The following is a 21,733-nucleotide window of genomic DNA, read 5'->3' as shown; positions in this document are numbered from 1 at the left end:
CCCTTCAGGGCCGCCCTCCCCCTCCGATAGACTCCACCCCTGCAGGGCCGCCCTCCGCCCCTTCAGGGCCGCCCTCCCCCTCCGATAGACTTAAGGGCCTTGCCTCTCTCTGCGGATGCTGTTGCCCCACACCTCCTCCTCCTCCTCCTCCTCCTAGTAGTCTTACACCCAAGTGCGAGGCTCTGCCTCCGGGTCCCCGCACCTGCTTTTCCCCCTGCCTGGAAGGCTGTTCCCTTCTCCCTCCCCCCCTCAGGCTGTTCATGAAGGGCTCCTTCGCCAGATCTGGGCCCTGAGCTCAGGGATCCCCTCTTGGAGGCTGCACTCCAGCCTACAAACCCTTAGCTCTCTCCTCCGCCCTCATGAAAGATGGTGTGGGATTATGTTAAAGACTGCCTCCTCCCTCGGATGGTATGTGATGGAGGATGGCATTTATTTCATTCACTCCCGAGTCTCCTGTAGGTACTCAATACAGTTTTTGTTGTTGTTAATCCTCACCTGAGGATATTTTTTCCCATTGATTGTTTTAGAGAGAGTGTAAGGCTGGGAGGGAGATAGAGAGGGAGGGAGAGAGAGAGAGAAGAGAAAGAAACATCTATGTGTCTGTCTCACATCCATTGGTTGCCTCCTGCACACGACCTAGGCTTGAAACCACAGACCAGAAAGTGCCCTTGAATGGGAATCAAACCCGCAATCCTTCAGTGCTCGGACGGCACCCTAACCACTGAGCCACAGTGGCCAGGGCTCAGCGCATTTTTAAAAAGCAGCCTATTAGGATGTAGTTCACATACCCTACCATCCACCCGAGTGTACAATTGCGTGGTTTTTAGTATGCTGACAGAGTTGTGCAGACAGCACCAGTCACTTTTAGAACATTTCACTCACTCCCAAAGGAAACCAATGCCCTTTAGCTATCACCTGCATATTCTCCCGCCCCGCCTCAGCCCTAAGCAACAATTGATCAATTTTCTGTCTCCAAAGAGTTCCCTTTCATCTGAATGGAATAATATGTGGGCTGATGTGACTGCTTCTTTCACTTAGCACAGTGTTTTCAAGGTTCATCCATCACATTTTTGCTCTGTGAATGAATGAACGGATGATTTAATGAGTGCAAGGCCATGGGAAGTAAAGGAAGGCGCTTTCCTGGTAAGATGGCAGGCAGCAGGACCATGGACCCTGGGCCCACTGCGGGACCCAAATCCAACAAGGGACAAAGCTCCGAGTGCCTGTAGCCTGGTGGCCTCAGGTAAACACTTGATTGTCTTCAGTTCAAAGTCAAGAATCCAGTCTCGCTGCCCAAGTCCTGATGTTAGATGTAGGTCCAATGCCCAACCCACAGCCCTCATTTCATCAGCAATGCTGCTTTCCTTTCTCCACATCTGTTTTTCATTCATTCATTCATTCATTCATTCATTCATTCAGATTCCACAGAAATGCATGGTGATGATCTACAAGTCTTTCTCTAGTAAATGAATACAGGGTGTGGCAAAAGTAGCTTTCCAGCCCCCGGAGCCCATGCCCACGATGGATACTGCTGGAACTCCGGGGCTGTGAGGGTTTAAACTGCATTACTGCAGCCAGTGGGAGGGGGCCCAGAACGAAGCTGCTGTGACGAGTATCCTGTGCCCTGGGAGCTGCTGAGACTCCAGCACCCCATTTTCTGAGCCTCCTTCCCACTGGATCTGACAGCCTTCTCCCTGGCAAATCAGAGAGGAGACAAGCCTGGTGTTTGAGAATATCTGGCGGCCCCTACCATTACATTCAGAGGAAAAACTAACAGCCAAGAGGTCTGCGGCCAGGAACATGGTGGGGGCCTTCCAGGCCATCCTCAGCCCCCTGCCGCTGTGAGATGACCAGCAGTGCTTCGGTGAAGGTTTCATTGTTGGAAGTGGTTCCGAAGGGCAGGTTGAAATGTACTGGTGAGTAGAGCAGGGACCAGGTGGATTTCATCTCCCTGACAAATCTGAGCCAGGCCAGCCCAGGCTAGCCATACTCACATCAGAATGAGAACAGGTCCTAGCCGGTTTGGCTCAGTGGATAGAGCATCGGCCTGTGGACTGAAGGGTCCTGGGTTTGATTTGGTCATGGGCACATGCCCGGGTTGCGGGCGGGGAGTGCAGGAGGCAGCTGATCAATGATTCTCTCTCACCATTGATGTTTCTATCTCTCTCTCTCCCTTCCTCTCTGAAATCAATAAAAAGTATATATAAAAAAAATGATTTGAGGAAGTTTTTTTTTTTTTTTTAAAGAATGAAACCAAGAGGGAAGGTCAGCATTAAGTTTTTCAAGGCCCATCCCACCGAAAATAAAGCAAAGTCCCACATCCCACCACATACAGCCATGCAAGTTGAGCCAGGGCACCACATTTAAGGGAGTTTGTCTATTTATTATACAACCTTGTGTGTTTGTGTCAATGTTCCAGCAGATGGCAATGTAGTGTTTAGAGGAGGGGACACTTTAAAAAAACATTCACCAAGTCTTCATGACGCTGGACAAGAATGGCTGTGATCGAAGTCCTGGTGACATGGCACCACACCCTTCCAAGCCCAGACAGACAGGAGCAGCAACCAACTTCTCATTTAAAACATTGTTTTTTGATGCCACTTAAAAAAAAAAAAAAGAGAGAGAGAAAAAATTGCACCTTAGAAGAAACCAATTTAAAGTGGCATTTAGAACACTCACGATATTGTGCAATCACCACCTCTATCTAGTTCTAAAATATTTTCATCATTCTAACATAAAACCCCATTTTCATTAAGCAGTTACTCCCCGGCCCCTGGTAAACACCAATCTGTTTCCCCCCTCCCCCCGCTCTTGTTTTGCCTATTCTGGACATTTTATATAAATGACATCACTTACTATAGGGTTTTCAAGGTTCATCCATGTAGGAGCGTATCCATACTTTATTCCTTTTTATGGACGGATAACAGTCCATTGTCTGTTTCTGCCACTTTTAACGGCTGGGGCCGTTCGTTGATGGACATGTGGGTTGTTATGTGTCAACATGAGCCGTACATGGCACCAGTGTTCCGTGTGGGGCTCTAGGATGTGTACAGAGCACTGCACCACCAGAGGCTCCCTCCCACCTTCCCGTCGTTCACACACCCCCTCGCAGGTAACCACTGCTGTGGCCTCTGTGATCACAGACCGCTGTGCCTGCTCCTCCACTTCACATAAATGGAATCAGACAGCAAACCCTCATCTTGTCTGGCTCCTTTCACACAACGTAATGTCTACCCAGTGAACCCACGTCACTGCACACCAGCCGGTCCCTTCTCTCTGCAGGATCCCCTCATGTGGGCGTGGCGCCGTGCGTGTCTTCATGCTCCTGTTGACGGAGACACTTGCGTTGCTCCGCTGTATGACTAGCCCGCGGTCTGTTTATTCATTCTCTTCTCAGTGGACTTCTGGGCTGTTTCCACTCTTCGGCTGCTATGAATAATGCTGCTATAAACATTCCTGTGTCTTTTGGTGGCCGTGTGAGCTCCGTTCCCTCGGGCACACGCTCGGGAGTGGATATGCAGGGTCACAGGGTGGGCGGAGGCTTCGCTTTAGGGGATACGCTTTCCAAAGCAATTGAACCAATTTCTACTGCCACCGGGAGTCAGCCGCCACCCCCACCTCTGACAGTGTGTGCAAGCTGATTCTCGGGGCCCAGGTGCAGAGCCCTTTCAGCTCAGCGGGGTGCTGTCTCTGTGGCTGAGGCCCGGCAGGAATACCCGCCTTGGGAGGGTTATCCCAGCCTGTCAGGAAAGCTTGGCAGCATCAGCCACTGTCTTCCCCCGAGGCAGGCAGCTTAGGTGGAAAGTGGTCCCAGGAAACAGGAAAGTGTGCGTGTGTGTGTGTGAGGGGGGGGGGGGGGGGGCGGGGGGACAGGAAGTCCAACAAGCAAGTGGGCTCTGGGGGCAGCTGGAGGTCAGTCCCAGGGAGGGACTCCAGGAGCCAGAGCTCTCTGCCCTCATGAGGAATCAGGGAGGCAGCATTCCCACACCAGCCCTGCCTGCCGGGTGGAGAGGCTCATTCTAGGTGACCGCAGCCCGCCTCAGCGAGGAAGCCGAGACCCTGCATGTCACCCTGCCTCCTGTCGTCCCAAGCTCCATGTTCTGCAGTTCTGACTCCTAGGCTTTTCTTGAATCTTTGTCTGTGCAACTGGTCCCTGCCCTGGTCGCAGCCCCGCCCCAGCCATTCACCCAGCTTTGGGGAGACCTTCCCATAGGCCTGGTTATCAGCTTGTCCTGGTCCCCTTGTTGACCTTGACCAAGAGACCCAGCCTCTCCTGCCTCCCTCCCCATTCTTTTTGGGCACATCGAGTTTGCCTCTTGGGAACATCTGGGGGAGGGAGCTAGACGGATGAAACTTGGCGAGCCCTCCAGGAACCAGTCTGGAGCTCCTAGGAGATGCTGAGTCTCGGGCCCACAGAGACCTCAAGAACCAGAACCTGCATGTTTGAGTCCCCAGGTGGAGAGAAGGTGCGTCCATCTGACAGTGGGCAACATCTGGGGACATTTTCAGTTGTTTCTACTGGGGGCGGGTACCACTGGCATCAAGTGGCCGAGGCCAGGGATGCTGCTCAGTATCCCACGGTGCCCAGGACGCCCCCCACAAATGTCAGCAGTGCTGAGGATGAGGAGCCCTGGACACCCAGGCAGGTGACTGGACTCTGCTGTGAGCCCTGACTCCGGCCTGGGCTGTGCCCCGTCCCCCCGGCAAGACCCTCGGGAAGCCACACAGAAAGGCCAGAGGTCAATGAGTCACTTACAGTTTATTTTTGCCTGAAAGTATTTCACATCTCTGAACACAGCTACGTGACAGTAGTATAACCATCAGGAAAAGCAACAGTGCGAAGGGAAAAGGTGGCATGTCTCAGTTCTTTTTTTTTCCTTTTTAATTTTTTTTTTTTTTTTTTTTTTTTTTTGCTTCTGCTTCTTCCTGCACGAGAGTGCTATAAAGTATGGGACCACGGGGAGAGAATAAAACCAAACAACAGAAAACAACAACAACAAAACAAAACACAAAACAGAACACTCACACGCACACGAAATAAAACCTGGCACGTAAAATGAATTAAGACTGAAACCCAATTTCTTTTTTTTCCTTTTTTAAAAAAATGAGGGCATAGTCGGGGGGTAATAAAGTCTACCTAGCAAAGTATAAAACGACAAAAGCATGGTTTCCATTGAATAAGATTAAATATATATAAAACAATTACATTGACTGGGGGTTAGGTCTGGAGGTGCCGGAGGGGGCGTATTTGTGCTAAAACAACAGAAAAGGGGGCTTTGGGGAGGGGGGACCCCAAGTACTCTGTAAAGGGGCTGTTCTGTACAGTGAAGGCTTGTTAAGAAAAAGCCGCCTGTTTATAAAAGAAAGGAGGTTGGCTGTCCGGGCGGGTGAAACAAGGGTCTGTGCAGTGGTCACATTCATGGGGGCTGGGCAGTCAGGCTGGTGGAGGCGATGTCTCGCTCTCCTCCCGAGACCATGCAGGGAGGCGCATGCACGAGGAGACCACGGGCACGGGAGGGAGGCCACAGGTGCAGAGTCTTAGTCAGGGACAGGACAGCGGAGGCACGGGGACGGGCGCTCTCCAGGGAGAGGGAGAGGGAGAGGGTGGGCAGGTCCTCTCCGGGGGTGGGGGGACGACAGGTTAGCACCCCCCTCCAAATGTGTAAAAGGGGCTGAGAGAAAGCCAGAGCCTTGGAGGAGCAAGACCACAATGTGGGGACCCCACTTTCCTCCCCCAGCCTGACCCCCACCCCGTGAGGAAGTTGGAGACATCGGGGAAACGCACAGGGAGAGGTGGGCAGACAGACAGACGGACGGAGGAGAGAGCATTAGCATACAGAATCCATTACTACAAAGCAATTAATTTTCCAAGAAGGTTCTTTTTTTTTTGTTTCCTTTAAAAAAATAACAATAACACTACCACTCCCCTGACAGCCAACTGGTCTGTACAGTACTGCACGCCAGGGCAGGTGGGCGGCGGCAGGTGGGCGGGCGGGACAGACTTCATAAATAAGAGGCAGGTCCCAGACCTGCAGTTTGTCACGTTTCTTAAATAGGCGCATTATTTAAATCTTATGTACAACGAGAACCACTTTGCATAGCGATGGCGAGGACACAGGACGGGGTGGTGGGACTGGGCCTTCTGGGCCAGTGGCAGGTGAGCTCTCCACGGGACTTCTGAGGAGAAGCCTCCTTCTCGGCCCGGAGGCCCGCTGGATACGTGGTGGCGGCCTCAGAGTGGACTGTTCCCACACGGCATTAAACACAAAGGCAAAGAAATCCACAAAGGGCCCCCAGCCCCCCCCCCCACGCCCTCCCCCACCCGCTGATGCTCCTCTGGTTACTACAAAGTCCGTTTAGATCAGGTCAAGGTTCCAATTACGAAGCTAAGAGAATTAGACGGGGGCTGGGCGTGCTCATGACCCCCCCCCTCCCCCAGCGCCCTCTGCCCCCAGAAAGACCCCCATCTATCGCACAGCCAGGAGGCTGGGTGGGACCCAGGCCTGGCGCTCTACGGCTATTCGTCAAGAGTTGTGTGTTGCGGCTGCAGACTCCTTCCTGCGCGGAGCTTCACCAGGCCTCCGTGTAGCGGACGTCCACCTCCTTCAGGTTGGGGAGCTTGGCCTGTGGAGGAGCAAGAAGGATCCGGTCCCTTCCAGAACCTGGCCCTGCCCTCCCCATCCTGCTGCTCCCTGGAGGTCAGAGCGGGGTGACTTCAGAGAGAACAGAGCAGGTGGGGTGTCCCTGGCCCCAGAGAAAATGGCCTCAGAGGGGCTGTGGATCCCCTGCTGGCCGCATGGCCTTGGACAACCCCCTCCCAAACCTCCCGGAGCCTCCGTTTCCTCATCTGTGAGGCCAATCTGAATCCAGTCCCAGTCCCAGGCTCACGGGACGATGCCAGGGATCAAACACCTAACGCATGAGGCCCAGAGCCCCGTCCCACAGGGCCCTGTGCTCCGCGGAAGGTATGTCTCGCTTTACCACTGCTCACAGCCCCATCCCTCTCAGAAACCGGCAGGTGAACGAAGCGCGGTCACCTAAGCTGCTGGTACCAGGGGCCTGGTGGATGGCCCCCACCTGCCGTTCCTCAGGCAGCTCCCTCTCTCCATCCCTGCCACCCGGACGCCGCCTCTCTTCCTCCTTTAGGAACAGTTGGCTCCTTCCTGACAAGCCTGCACTGCATGGAGGCTGCCGACCCGTCTCCTGCCTTTACTCCCCCTTCCCAGCTCTCCTGGGCACCGGCCAGGGAGCTCTTCTACCACACAGACACCTCCTCACGGCTCCTCTCCTGTGCTCAGCAGCCCTCAATGGCTCCCAATGCAGAGGCCACACGCTAGGGCCTGCAGTCACAGGACAGCACTGTAAACAATACTTAAGCCAACCTTCCAAAATTAGCAGACTGCTCAGGACAAACTAGATTTCCAGGTTTTCTTGAAAAACGGGGAGATCTGGAGGCACTGGGTTGTGCACTTCATGGCCCCCCGAGTCCCCGAAACACGGAGGCTGGGAGGCACGGGCCAGTGCCATCCAGCTGGCACCAGGTGTCTCCCGAGTGTTTGAAAATGGAAGTGACTTCTTCCCACGGCTTACTACAGCCCCTGCAACTCGATCTGGGAGACCCTAAAACACCGCAGGTCTGAGGGCCCTGGAGTTGGCATTCCTGACAAGTGCCCGAGTGAGGCTGACGGTGCTGAGGTCTGAGTCCTGTGGGTGGGACCCAGGCTGGCTCCGCCCTGGCCCACCCTGCACCCCACTCCCCTCCCTGCATGCCCCTCAGGACCCTGTGGACGACTCTCTCTTCCGGCCAGCCTGGCAAACTGGCTTCTCAAGACTCCCTTTTGTGAAAGTTCTTCTGCCCCCGTGACTGGAGCTGCCTGTCCCCTCCCTAATGCCCCCAAGCCCTGTCCTGTCTGTTAGCTGTGCTTCCTCCTGCCACACTCAGTGTCCCCATCCCCAGTATGGGTCTGGCACACAGTAGGTACACCAAAGGCGTCTGGAGGCAAGGCCAGTGATAAAGCCCAGCTGCAGGTCTGGCTGAGCCGGAGGTGGGAGATGACAGGGGAGGCCTCGCTGAAGGGGGCCTCAGCCAAGAGCTGCTGGAGGATCTGTCCCAGCAGCCTCCTGCCAGCGCCCTGGCTCTCTCGGTGGCCCTGCCTGCTCTTTCTGGGGTAGCTGGTACTGAGCCCGGGATAACGGGGTGGCAGGAGGCTGCTGAAGGCCCAGTGCCTCCAACTCCCTACTCCCTACTCCCAATCAAAATGCCACTACTCCGATTCTCTTCCTTTCCCCAGTTTCATCTCTCCTATCTGGCTGCCGCCAGCTCTTACTGTGTGGCTGCACCAGCCTGTGAATGTTCTCCCTGCTTCTACTCTTGCTCATACTCCCTCTCAAAAATATCTATTTTCCACGTAGCAGCCAGAACAAGCTTTAAGCAGCTCACGGCCCTGTCGGAGCCTCTGAAGCTGTCTCCTGCATGTGGATGGGATCCAGAGTCCTCCCGTGACCTACGTGGGCTTACTCGGTCTGTTCTCTTTCTCACTCTCTAGTCACGTTTGCTACAAAGTCAGCTCCTGTGACCTTTCCGCCGTAGGACCTTCGCATGAGGCTTCCTCTTGCCCCCGCACTCCTGGCGCCTGCCCTCTGGGGTCTCAGCTCAAGGACTGTCCCCATCATCCCATGCCACACAGGCCCTCCCTTTTCCACTCCACCAGTTCACTGCTGGCCTGCTCTTTATCAGTTCTTTCCATCAGCCATTCTTTTCTTTCCTGGCTTATCGGCTGGGCCATACCCTTTTTCCTCCATGAGGGCAAAGCACCGCTATCTAGATGCTGGCCGGAGGGAGGAGGACGGAAGGAAGGAATTACCTTCAGATCTTCATAAGTGTCCGCTGAGAGCTTGGTGCTGTTCATGTTTAAACTGCAGAGACTCTTCATGGCTGTACAAGAACAGACAGACAGAGAGACAGTCATTAGGTCAGTGAGACCCCACAGGGGCAGCTGCAGGTAAGAGATGGTCAAGCTGGGGGACTGACTGCAGATGCCAAGGTCCCTGCTTAGGAGACGGGGAGGGAGCACAGCTGGGGGCTGCGTGGGACAGAATGCCTGTTTCAGGCACGTGCTGGTCGGAATTAGGCCCATGTTCTCTCCCTGCCCTCTGAACTGCCATCCCTTCTGGTCCCTCGTCTTGTCCTTCTTCTGCCTGGACCAGAGCTCGAGTTGTTTTGCCCCAGACAAGCCCCGATGGAATGTGGCTGGCTCTCCCCAAGGGAACCCCAGAAGCTGACCCAAGCCCTTGGTTCTCCAGAGCAGCCCTCAAGCTTCGGTTTGCGTCATGAGGTCCACAGGGAGCCTGTCAAAGACCTGAATGTCCTGTCCACTTCCAGAGATGTGAGGCGAGGGGCCAGAGCAGGGCCAGGGATCTGCACTGCTACCCAGGCCCCATCAACACTGATATCCAGCAATAATGCCATTTGCGGAGTGGCGCCAAATCTCCTCTGCCTCCCATTGACCCTGCCACTTGCCCCACCCCCTCCCTCCTAAGCACCTCGACAACAACCTTGTAGAAGTCATGGCCACTGTCTAGCACGCCTCCCTCTTGGCCAATTCCTACCTATGTCTTTCACACCCAGATCCAGTCACCTCCCAGGGAAGCCTTCCTTGGTTCCTCCCTTCTGAGGTGCAGGACCTCTCACCTACACCAATGGGACTAAAATGGGAAATGCAGGTCCCCAGGCTCAGCACCCCCCAGGATCTTCATTCAGTAGATGAGGGCTGGGCTCAGAAAATGCCATTGTGAGGTTCCCTGAGTATTGTGTGGCTCTTTGCATGAGGGCAGCGCTTCTCAAACTTCAATGTGCCAGGACTCTCGTAGGCATTTATAAAAGTACAGTTTCTGAGCCAGCAGGGCTGGGGCGGGGCCCAAGAATCTGCCTTTCTAACCAGCTCACAGGTGATGACTCAGGTGGACTGGGAGCACAGTAGCAATGCCCTGGAGCACTTCCTTGAACCTAACCCCCTGAGGCTATGACAGCATCCAGAGGGTAAGGGCTGGGCCTTACTCATTTTACTTTTTCCTCTAAAATTTAAATTCATGAGGGCAGGGAAATTTTCCCCCCTTTTGTTCCTAGCACCTAGAATGGTGCCTGGCACATAGTAGGTGCTCAATAAATGCTTGTGCTGGGGAGACATGTGCTGGGGAGACATGCTTGTGCTACATAGCACAGTGCATGGTGTCAAGTGGAATGAATGAATGAATGAATGAGTGAATGGAAGGGTGCTCCTCCCACCCTGGCAGCCCCTCAGTACTCACAGCTGAGGGCCAACAGGCCAGCATCGGTGACAGGCGTCTCGCACAGGTTCAGCACCTGGAGCATGGTGAGGTGTTCCGACAGGAGGCGCAGGCCGGCGTCTCCAAACTGTGGGGCACAGAACCTTTCAGCCCTGGAGACCAACTCTGGCCCCCCAAGGCAGCCCAGGAAATAACCCCGAGGTTGGGGCAGCTGTGGAGGGAGGTGACAGGGACAGAGCCCAGCTCTGAGGCCCACAGCCCTCCCAGCCTCGGGGTCTGGGCTGTTCTCACTTTTCTCCAAAGACTCAAATGCCTCTTCTGACCTCGGTTCCAATCCAGCTTTTGCTGGTGCGATGGGTCTGGCAAGGGCCCTCCCTGAAAACTGGTTTGGCCATCCGTCAATGGGGGGCTGTGAGTGGGAGGTGAGGTGGCCTTTTCCTGGGCAGGACAGGGGATGGGCTAAGGAGTGGAATATTGGGCCTGGAAGGCAAACGGATGGGTATGCCGATTTTCATTCTGTACAATGTGGCGATGGTGGGGCTGACAGGTCACAGGTGTGGACTGGAGACCGCTGTGCTGATCCATGCTAAGTGCTTAATAGTGCCATTGATCCTGAGCACCGGCAGCAAGCGTCGCTGTGCTGTGGCCATTATTACAAGGAAAAGGCCCACAGCTACCCACAGGCACAGGAGACCCTGCCTCTCAGCTCTGCCTGGCATGCCCTTGCCATGGACCTCAGCAACTCCAACTGTGAAATGGGCCACTAGGCTTCATGAGGTCCTACACCTCCTCTGCCTCTGGGAAGTGGCTGCTGAGTCAGGGAGGGGGTATGGTAATCAAGTGACTGGGCCATGGGCTCTGGGCAGAAAGGCCAGCCATGGAGGAGGGTACAGGGTATGGAGGAGGGTGTAGGGGGCAGAGAACAGAGGGCACAAAAGCAGGGTGCAGAGTGCATGGAGGAGAATGCAGGGCGTGGGCACAGGGTGCATGGAAGAGAACGCAGGGTGCAGGCGCAGGGTGCATGGAGGAGAGCGCAGGGTGCAGGGTGCATGGAGGAGAACGCAGGGCGCAGGGTGCATGGAGGAGAACGCAGGGCGCAGGGTGCATGGAGGAGAACGCAGGGCGCAGGGTGCATGGAGGAGAATGCAGGGTGCAGGGTGCATGGAGGAGAACGCAGGGCGCAGGGTGCATGGAGGAGAACGCAGGGCGCAGGCACAGGGTGCATGGAGGAGAATGCAGGGCGCAGGTACAGGGCACATGGAGGAGAATGCAGGGCGCAGGCACAGGGTGCAGGGTGCATGGAGGAGAATGCAGGGCGCAGGTACAGGGCACATGGAGGAGAATGCAGGGCGCAGGCACAGGGTGCAGGGTGCATGGAGGAGAATGCAGGGCGCAGGCACAGGGCACATGGAGGAGAACGCAGGGCGCAGGCACAGGGTGCTTGGAGGAGAACGCAGGGCGCAGGCACAGGGTGCAGGGTGCATGGAGGAGAATGCAGGGCGCAGGTACAGGGCACATGGAGGAGAATGCAGGGCGCAGGCACAGGGTGCAGGGTGCATGGAGGAGAATGCAGGGCGCAGGCACAGGGCACATGGAGGAGAACGCAGGGCACAGGCGCAGGGTGCAGGGTGCATGGAGGAGAATGCAGGGCACAGGCGCAGGGTGCATGGAGGAGAACGCAGGCGTGGGCACAGGTGGCCGTGTGTACCTGAGTGGACCACAGGTTCAGCTGCTTGAGAGAAGGCAGTTTGATGAGGTGCTCAGCGCAGGCACTGGTGACATTGGTGAAGGCCAAGCTGAGGTTCTCCAGGTTCCCGAAGGAGCCAGAGCTCAGCAACCGAGCCAAGTCTGCGTCCTGCAAACAGATGGGCAGGTGGGGTCTTAGGGGCGGCCGGGAACTCCCTGCGGCCCTGAGCCATCCACCTCCTGCCCCCAGCTCCTTTCCCCTGCTCCACAGAGAGCTGTTTTGGGGGGCAGCAAATCCCCAGGAGCGGAGGTGAGAGCATGGCCTGGCGGGCTGGGAGTGTCAGGGAGGGAGGGCTGTCCCTGTGGGTGGCGGTTGCCAGACGGAGGAAAGAGCCTTCAGTGCTGTGACTCACACCTGAGTCAGCAACTGGGGTGCTCTAAGGCCAAGTCCTCCCCACAGCGTGTATGTGTGCAGACACACCTCCCCTCCCATACCCACTTGCCACGTGCTAACACGAAGGCCCCCTCTCAACTCTCAGGACTGTGGAGGTTGACAAATATCTGAGGCCCAGGCTATGAGGTTGCTGAGGATAATATCCATTCTCCCTTCCATGTTTGTGATAGAATTCTTGAGTTTTAGCTGCCACCTGGCTGTCCTGAATTAAAGCTAATTTTTCAGCTGCTGGGGCCATGTGCTAAACCCGGACAATGATATACAAGTTGATGTGTCAAGTGGAACTTCTATGAAGGGTCATGTTCATCTTTGACCCTTCCTTCTTCCTGCTGGCCAGAATGCAGACAAGATGGCTGGAGCTGGAGCAGCCTTCTTTGGACCATGAGGAAGAAACCATGTGCTAAGAATGGTGGGGCAACGGGACATAAGAAACTAAGATCCCTTGCAAAATGGGGATGGTAAGAGGACCAACTAAGTGGATTGTTGTGAGGATAAAATAACACAGTATCCATAATAATAAAAGCATAATATGCTAATTAGACCGGACATCCTTCCAGACCACCTTCCAGACAAAGCTGGGGCTGTGAGGGCAGCCTGGGTCCCATGTGCCTGCCAGAGGGAAGCCCCGATCCCCGGTGCCAGAGGGAAGCCGGTGCCAGCAGCCAGGGGAAGGAAGGCTTACTCTTGCATGAATTTAGTGCATCAGGCCTCTAGTCTGGTATAAAAATGCTCAATGTACATTAGCTAATACCATTATTATTTGTAATAACGTAACACGTTTACATAAATAAGCAATCATCTTTTTCAAAATGTTTGGTTTCCTGTAACCTGGGTTCCCCCTAAAAAAGCTGGCTGTTAAAGTCCTATGGGTCCTGGTTCACCTCCCCCCACCACGTCCAACAGACACTCCCTGCCATCCCAGCAGGGAGGACCAGCGGCCTCTTCCCCCCGCCCGGCCCCACAGAGAGAACAAAACCAACTCACTGTGGACTTGGAGGGCAGTGTTAGCCTGGTGGGCCCGCCTTTCCTTTGCTGCAACAGAAACCACGCTGATTATGACCCATTCTTTCCCGAGTTTCCTCCCTGTGTCCCGCCTCTCTTAACACTCAGGGCACCTATTTCTTGGTTATAGAAGCACATGATGGTTGTGATCCCAAGGGCAGACCCAAGACAAGGTTTGAGCAAAGGCCGTTTATTCAAGAGGTGCTCCCAGAATCAGGGAGTAGGGAAGGGAGTCCATTAAGGCCCCTAATGGAAGGTGCTGCTATCAACCCAGCTGCCCCGGGGACCTCTGGGAAGTGGTGGAGGAGCCACGCCCCAGAACCACCCCTCCTGAGCAGTGAGAGAAGGGCTTTGCATACCCTCTCCCACCAGTCACTGGCTGAGGGCTCCTCCAGGGGACAGGGGGTGTGAACGCCCCGCCACTTCTGCTCTGCTATGCAAGCATGTGGACAGAGAGTTGTTTGGCCAAGAGATGTGCTGGCATTTAAAAGTCAAGGCCCAGGCACTGAAATGGGAGGTGGAGATGGGGGGCGGGGGGAAGTGGTGAGCAGATAGTAACTGCCTTGTATGGCTCTAGGGATGAGACAGGAGGTCGTCGGGCCAGGACCTGAATATGCTGTGTGACTTTGGGCACTGGCTTGACCTCTCTGTGCCTCTGAGAATCTGGAGAGTGGTGGGTGCTAATCATGATCTTTGGGTCTAGAGGGGGATCAGATGAGACAAGAGGTCCCCACTGGTGCAGAGGTCCCTGGGCTCTGCCCCGCTGCACCCCGTGCTCTTGCTGGCTGGCCTAGCCGTGGGCTCACCAGCTCCTTCAGCTCCCGCTGCCGGTCGCACAGCTGCTCGTACATGCGCTTCCCCACACCGGTACTCTCCAGGGTTGAGATGATCTGCAGCTGGGTGTCGTTGTTGTCGATGATGTTGTACTCCAGCATCAAGCACAGGATCTGCCGAGAGATGGGGAGCATGTTACCACTGGCTGCAACTCCGGATGGGCCCTCCCTGAAGGGGCAGAGGCAAGCTGCGAATCCCAACAGCCCCACGTGCCCTGAAAAGGGGGCATCTCTCAGTAAACTCAATACACCCCTTCTACCCTAAGGGCCTTATTTTGAAAATCAGCAGCCCGCTCTCCCGCTGTGTGACACTGTAAATCGCCTGCCCCAGCTTCCCACCTGCACAGGGGAGTGTTGGTGTATGCCCAGCTGAGTGCACAGCAAGCAGGCTTTTAGTAAATGCCCACGAAACGATGCACACCAGGCCCATGGACAGGACACCTCTTTCTATCCCTGGTTCCTGTCCCCGTGCTGAGTACACAGCAGGTGCTCAGACATGCTCCCGGAGCTGGAGCCTGGGGACCTGTGCCTCGGGCAGCCGCACACGCACTTTCCCTCCCAGGCCCCCCTGCCCGGACCCACAGGCTGACAGTCCTGCCTCTGAGACCCCCTTTCCCTTCTCACTCGCCCAGGAGAGCCAGCCCGGCCCTCACTCCATGGCTCCTGCTCTCCCCTCTCTCCCTGCCCCACACAAGGCACTCAGGACTAAGCTCCAAGCTCCTCACCAGGACCTGCGGGCACCAGGCTCTTCTCGCATGTCCGCCCGTATCCCGAGCCTCTTGCCCTGGACTCATTATGTTCTAGGGCAGCCGTAGGCAAACTACGGCCCGCGGGCCGGATCCGGCTGTTCTATCCGGTTCTCTTGCTCTCCCCTCCGCTCCTTTACTTTGAATTTATATTAGTTCACACAAACACTCCATCCATGCTTTTGTTCCGGCCCTCCGGTCCAGTTTAAGAACCCATTGTGGCCCTCGAGTCAAAAAGTTTGCCCACCCCTGTTCTAGGGCCTGGCCTCGCCTCTTCGCCCACCAAGCCTCCTGCTGCGGGCCTTGGTGGGTTCAGTCCCACAGCCTGGAAGGCTCCGCTCCTGCCTCTTGCTAACTCTTCTTTGTTCCTCAAGTCTCACCATCCCTCCCACTTGCTTGGGACACTCTTCCTGCTCAGAGAAGTCTAACCCTGTCCCCTTGACTGCAGCCCTGCCTTGGGGACTGACTTCCAGCGGGTGTGAGTGGCAGTGATGCCGCCTGCCTAACTTCTGAGGCTGAGCTGGGAAGCGGTATGGCTCTGGCTGGCCTCTCTGTGCAGTGGCTCTGGGGACTTTGGGGGAGACAGAGGAGCAGGGAGGTGACATGGGGGCTGCGACTGGTGTGTGCTCCTTGGTGAGTGGGAGCCCTCCTACCCCAGGCTGCTGCGTGGAGAGAGGCCCGGGAGCTCGGCCGGTGGAGTCCTCTTAGGCCAGAAGCCTTGGAGGTGAGCCAGCCCTCGATCTGACTGTGACCCCCTGAGAGATACAGAGTGAGAATTGGTCAGCTGAGTCCAGTCACCCCAAGCTCCGTGAGCAATAGAAAGGTAATTATTGTTCGAGCCCCATTTGGGTTGGTCTGTTACGGAGCAGACACTCCTGAGCCTTTGGGCGATGCCCATCACAGGTGAAAGGAAGAAACTGGTGGGCCAAGGCCTCCTGCCCGCTGAGCTCCGAAGGCTGGGACTGCCCCTGCCGGGCCCGCCGCTGTGTCCCCAGCTCCTGGAATAGCTCTGTGCTCAGAGCTCCAGCCGCAAGGACAGGGACTGGGATGGCTCCTCACCTCCACCATGGTCTGGTTGCCCCTCAGCGCCAGGAGCATGCAGGGTCCCAGCTTGTTTTCCGCCAGGGAGAGCAGGAATTTTTTGGTCTTGTAACAGGAGCCCATGAGGATGTGCACCTGTGAGGAGAGACGGCCCAGGTGAAGGGGCTGTGGCCTGTGGTGCCTGCTTCCGTGTGTGGAAGGTGTGTGAAACGAGAAGACACTGATCAGAACATGTCCTGTCTGGACAGAGAGATCCAACCTGATCACCAGCCCCCGCAGGGGCATTCAAAGGACCCCTCCCTGACACGTGCTCCCACGTGGGTGAACCTCGAGGACACACAGGACAATCCGAGGATTCCTCTCCCAGGAGGGACCCAGAGCAGTTAGAGACAGAAAGTGGATGGCGGGGCCAGGACTGGATGGGGCAGCAGCCCAGTGGGAAGATGAAAGTTCTGGAGAAGGATGGTGGTGATAGCTGCAGAACAGTGTGAATGTCCTTAATGCCACTGAACTGTGCTCCTAAACATGGTCAAGACAGTCAACTTCCTACCACATATTCTCTGCTGACGTTCGGCCCTCTGGGTCAGCACTGGTGAACCTGGCAGAAACCCCCGGGCAGCCCTCGCTCAGGGTGCCCGGCCTCACGGGACAGGGGATGGCACGGAGCCGCGCCTCCGCTTCCTAAGCCCTCTGTAAGCCCCGAAGGTATTGTGCGTGATCACCTGGCCCAGGAATGCAATAGGCAAATTCTGCTCCATCCTGGGTTAGAGGTGGAGCAGCCATTAAGGAAACTGCTTCTTTCTGGTTCCTGGAGACGGGGCCGAAGGGCAGGGGACCCAACCGACAGGGCTGGGCCCCAACACCTCGTTTGCTCTCCCCGACTTCACACAATAGCCAGTGCCCATCATGGTTGGAAACGGTGGCCTAATCAAGGGGACAACCTTCTTTGCCTGCATATCCGTGGAAATGACGCCTTGCCATCCCAGGGGCTGCCTGCTTCCTTCCTTCCCAAGTATATTTTTTCCGCTCCATCATTAACAGCTCTGCCAGCTCCCTGAAGTCTCTCTCACACAGGGGTGGGGACCACAGGGTGTTGCCATGGTGAAGCTGTGACGTCAGAGGAGCCGCAGGGAGAGGTGAGAGGAGGTGCAGGCAGGCAGGGCCAGCACTTCCAGGATACACAGGGCACTCCAAAGGGATGTGAGGAGTGGAGAGAGTGCATAAGAAAAACGACTAAAAATAAGCCCCTTTCTAGAAAGTTCCAGGGCAGCACCTGGCGGAGTCATCACTGCAGGATCTCAGCTGGGCTCACTGTGAGCCTCATGAGCGCTCGCCTGCGGAACCGCCGCCCAGCAGAGATGGGACTAACCACAGCCGTCCCTTCCGAGCACTGCTGTGCGCTGCGCTGCGCCCTGTCCTTGCTATCACACGTGATCCCCCGGGACCCCCCAAAAGACTACACTACACTCCCTGTTTCACAGACGAGGAAGCTGAAGCCCAGAGAGGCAGGTTAGCAGCCCAAGGTCATCACGCTAGTGAGTAGCAGCGCTGCCATCTGACCCGGCCTGGCTGACACTCTCGCTGTCTCAGGCTTGGGAACAGGTGTGATCTCAGAACTGAGTTGGTTTTGTCAACAAGTGGGACAACTGAGGTGGCCAGTCACCTGGAAGAGCATCTGGCCTGGGAGATGGAGTCTGTGCTCCTCTCAGGAGACAGACACTCTGTCACTGGAAGGAGGGGCCGGCTCTGGACAGCCTGGGCCTGGGTCAAGGGAGGACGAGAAGTCGGAAGGCCTGTGTGACCTCTGTGCCTCTGGGCCTACCTCCACACGGATGTGATTAAGGGATAGGGTTGCTGTGAGGACTAAGAGAGAGTGCACGTGAGGTGTCCGACACAGTGCACAAAGGCACCAAAGTCACCCCCGGTGCCGTTCATGGTCTGGTGATCTCACACCCTGAGTCTCCTTCAGCTCCCGACCTGGGCCTCCACTGCAGGATGCGACGAGCTGGCGGACCTGCGGTGCCTCCTACAGTCCCCATGTGCTCAGTCCCTGGACTTAACATGGCAACCACGATGAACTGTGTGAGCCTGGGCTGCTAACCTCGTCTTCAGCCTCCTCGTCTGTAAATGGGTTAACAGCGTCACCTCACACTGCTGAGTGAGACTGAGTGGGGCAGAGTTCAAGCCCCTAGCTGGGTGCCGGCTCGGGCAGGAGAGGAGAAAGTGACATGTGCTCTCACCGCCATCTTCACCAGCCTCACGCTAGCCTGGAAACCCCCGGGGGGCCCACGTGGCTCGGGCAGCTCTCCTTCACCGTGAGAGGTGACCCCCACGTACCATGCTGGCGAACAGCTCCCCATCGTCATCGCAGGCCACCCCTCCGGGGCTGTAGAGCTGAAACCAGCCGTCCTTGCCAGCCCGCACGCTCAGCAGGCAGGAGTGCACCTGCGGGAGGGAAGGCACAGGGTCAGTGCCACGCAGACCCACCCTAACGTTGAACCGCAATCTACACGCACGGGAAGGGCTTGGGCAAGTCCCGCAGTGAAACCGTCACGTATGTTCAGTCAGTGACCTGGCCTTCAACTAAATCCCAACTGTGGGTCCTGACCCTGGGGACTCCAGCACCAGCATCAGCCCGCGGGAGAGAGGCCGGCCCAGCGTGGTTAGTGGCCCTGAGTAACCCTGTGGCCAAACCAGGAGAGAGAGGCTCGACGCAGCTGCTCAGACGCAGCCCCCCTTTCCCCTGTGCCTTTTGGGGGACGAAGGAGCATTTCCCCCCCTTTTCTCTTTCTGGGTCTCTGTCCTTCTCTCTGCGTCTCTAACCCCTCAGACTTCCCCCTCTCGCTGCCCCATCACTGATCCTCACCCCTGGGTACCTGCCCCCCTGCCTCTGAGTGTCTGCCCTGACTTTCCTACTTCACCCTCAGGGGTGCTGTCCTCTCTGGGTCCCCGCCCTGCGCATCCCTCTCTCTCGCTGGGACTCTGCCACCCCCTCAGTAGGTCCCATCTGCACCCCCTTCTGATCTCTGTGCCTCTCCCTAGAAGGGTCTCTTTCCAAGGTGAGGGACAGTTTTAATGGCTGTCAACCTCCTTCCCAGGGTGGGTGGGCCGGGTGTGCACAGGTGCAAATACGGGTGCGTGTTTGGGCGGAACAAGTCCACTTCCACCCTGGCCACCACTGTGCTCGCACAGCGAGAGAAACAGTATGTCCTCCCCTCCTCCCGGCCTCCGAAGAAAGCGGAGAGAAGCGCCCAGTGTTTCCTTCAGGAGGGAAGGACAGTTTGCGGCCAAGAGTCCCTGACTCACAGATATTCAATAAAGCACAAGTAAACAAAACACAGAGGCAGTGGGCTCTGATTTTCCCTCTGCGTCGGGAGGACATCGAATGTTAACTTATCAGCTTCAAAGAACCACGGAATCAAGAGCATGAAACCTTATTCGACAAATACAGCAAAGAATTTGTAAGAAAACAACCCTGGCTTCATTTAGGAGGGAGAAAGCAGGAGTGGAGAGTGAAGGGAGAGGGAGGAAGAGAAACAGGAGAGAAAATCAAAGGAGGCCACAGGAGAAGGCGGGCGAGGCCCTCCCAGCACTTGGCTCTGCCTCTCTGCTCTGGGGCGCAGCTGGTACCACTTTTATTCTCCAAACTTCAAAGTTTGAAATAAAGGATCATTTTTCAGGGGATTCTGAGAATCCTAGAAACAAGGGAGGCCATCACTGGTCCCAGCCAGGTAGATGCTTCCTATCTGCCAGTCCTGCTTCTTCCCATCAGGCTCAGGACTGCTTTTGGATCAGGGTTTAGAATCATGGTGTTTTGGAACTAGATCTTTTTGGATCCTTCTGGAACTAGGCTTTACAGCATGGCCTGAGGAGAGTACATTTAGGCTCCATCAATAACTTGCTCTCTCCTTTGCATCCCAGAACCCAGGTGCACAGAGGAGACAGACCACCCCACATTCGGGAACCCATGTGCACAGACGAGGGGCCTCAGCTCCTCCGGGCAGGGCCAGCACCCTGCTGTCTCCGCAGCTCTTCCTGGCCCAGTGTGCCCACTGCAGTGCTGGTTACTGCACAGGCTCTGCAGCCAGACTCCCTGGGTTCGAATCCTGCCTCAGCCTGTACCAACTGCATGACCTTGGGGATGGAACTCAACCTCAGTTTTCTCACCTCCAAAAGAGGGTAATTTTGATGTAAAATGGGGATAAATAGAACCTACTGGTAGGATTATGAGGATTAAATGAGAACACGTGTGTCTGAGACAGGGTGAGCATGTTTATGCACACGGCAAGGAGCCTCTGTCAACTGCTCTGAATGCCCACGGGTGACAAGGAGGCCCTGACAGGGCCACAGACGGCGCCTGCTGGAGCCCTGATGGCCGGGCTGGGAGGAGAAAGCAGGCCTCACCTCTTGTCGTGGGTCCTCGGCGAACCTCTGAATCACGTACTTCAGTTCCCTGAAAGAGACAGGTGGGGACAGTCATGCCCAGGGTCCGAGCTTAGGTGGACGAGGACGGGGTCTGAGGGGAGCCAGCCCAGGGGAGCTGGCGGGATGAGGAAACTCCTGGATGGGCCTGGACGGGTGTGGAAGAACTTCCCAGAGGAGCCTGGCTGCCTCCCAGAATGCACGTGACGGAGGGAGGGCTGGCCGCTGGGATGACCTTGGGACAGAGGGCACTCGCACTAGAAGAAGGTAACGAGGGCACTGCCCAAATACTCACTTGGTGAACTTCTCGTGCGCGAGGGCTCTGCAACGAAAACAAAGGGGAGAGTGCGGTTAGCAGGGAGCTTCTGGAACAGGGCAACCATCCAGAGTTCTCTGGGGACGCTAGGCTCTATGGCTGACTCGAAGAATGGACAGGAAGCTGGGATGAAGCACCGACATTTTGTTCCTACTTGAAGCTGCAAAACAAAGCCTCCTTTGATGAGTGAGCAGACTGAGCCCCACGCCCCTCAGCCGCCCAGACCCACCCTGTAAGCAGGAGGGTGCTCGCTGGATGCGTGTGGTTTGTGTGTTTGCACGTGGACACCAGGACCCAGGGGTGTTCGTTAGGTGTTCGCACTAATTAAGGTGCGCACCAGGGCAGCATTCGGGGATGTTCTCCAAGCTAATTGCATCATGGGTCCACTGTCAAGTGTGTCCCTTGGGCTGTGGGGACGGTGGCTGCAGCCAATGACGCCACTGCTCTTGGAGACCAGCGGCTCTCAGGAGTCAGATTTCTCTGGTCTCGGGTCCTGGGGGCTCCTGGGGACCAGCCCAGCCAGCAAATGGGGCAATTACTGAGTGTAATGTCCCCCTCAGAGAGCCACATTTCATAAACACGGGCTTGCTAATCGGCTCCAGAGAGCCCAGCTGCCTCCAGAGGCCTGGCTCCTCCATGCCGATTGAAAGAGACCTGGAGGCATTTCAGAGCCTGGTTATTCAACACGACTTCTCTCAGGCCATCACCCTCAGCAGTTTTCTCCCTATTTTGTTGTGATAAATTCAATACAAGGAGTGGGGTAAGGGCCGGCTAGAGAGGCAGAGGGTCCATTTCTGGCCAACTCACTGTGGAGCATGAGCTAATGCTCATAATGGACATAAGAGAGCTTTCGGCATGTCGCTGTATGACATGTAAAGTGACTCCACATGCTTTTTTATGTTTTTACCATGGCCTCGGAGAGAGGAGGCAGGTATTACTGTTCCCA

At 56.1% G+C, this 21,733-nt stretch overlaps 1 protein-coding gene across 1 annotated transcript in view; it reads right to left on the bottom strand.

The window, feature by feature from the left end:
* Window positions 1–4,740: 4,740 nt before the first annotated feature.
* The window catches only part of CMIP (c-Maf inducing protein), a 237,598-nt gene continuing 220,605 nt past the window's right edge, over window positions 4,741–21,733 (bottom strand). Inside the window, exons 12-21 of the mRNA XM_080645754.1 lie at window positions 20,767–20,793; window positions 20,454–20,502; window positions 18,387–18,494; window positions 16,068–16,184; window positions 14,236–14,376; window positions 13,412–13,459; window positions 11,996–12,142; window positions 10,309–10,414; window positions 8,865–8,935; window positions 4,741–6,624 (exon numbers count right to left, since the gene is read on the bottom strand). Of these exons, the coding sequence (XP_080501880.1) occupies window positions 6,571–6,624; window positions 8,865–8,935; window positions 10,309–10,414; window positions 11,996–12,142; window positions 13,412–13,459; window positions 14,236–14,376; window positions 16,068–16,184; window positions 18,387–18,494; window positions 20,454–20,502; window positions 20,767–20,793 (868 nt within the window). The 3' untranslated portion in view covers window positions 4,741–6,570. The remainder of the gene's footprint in view (window positions 6,625–8,864; window positions 8,936–10,308; window positions 10,415–11,995; window positions 12,143–13,411; window positions 13,460–14,235; window positions 14,377–16,067; window positions 16,185–18,386; window positions 18,495–20,453; window positions 20,503–20,766; window positions 20,794–21,733) is intronic.

The sequence above is a fragment of the Plecotus auritus genome, assembly GCF_963455305.1.
Source record: "Plecotus auritus genome assembly, chromosome: 10".
Classification (NCBI taxonomy): Eukaryota; Metazoa; Chordata; class Mammalia; order Chiroptera; family Vespertilionidae; genus Plecotus; species Plecotus auritus.
The sequence above is the reverse complement of the archived record's forward strand: the minus strand, read 5'-3'. Positions and strand labels throughout refer to the sequence as shown.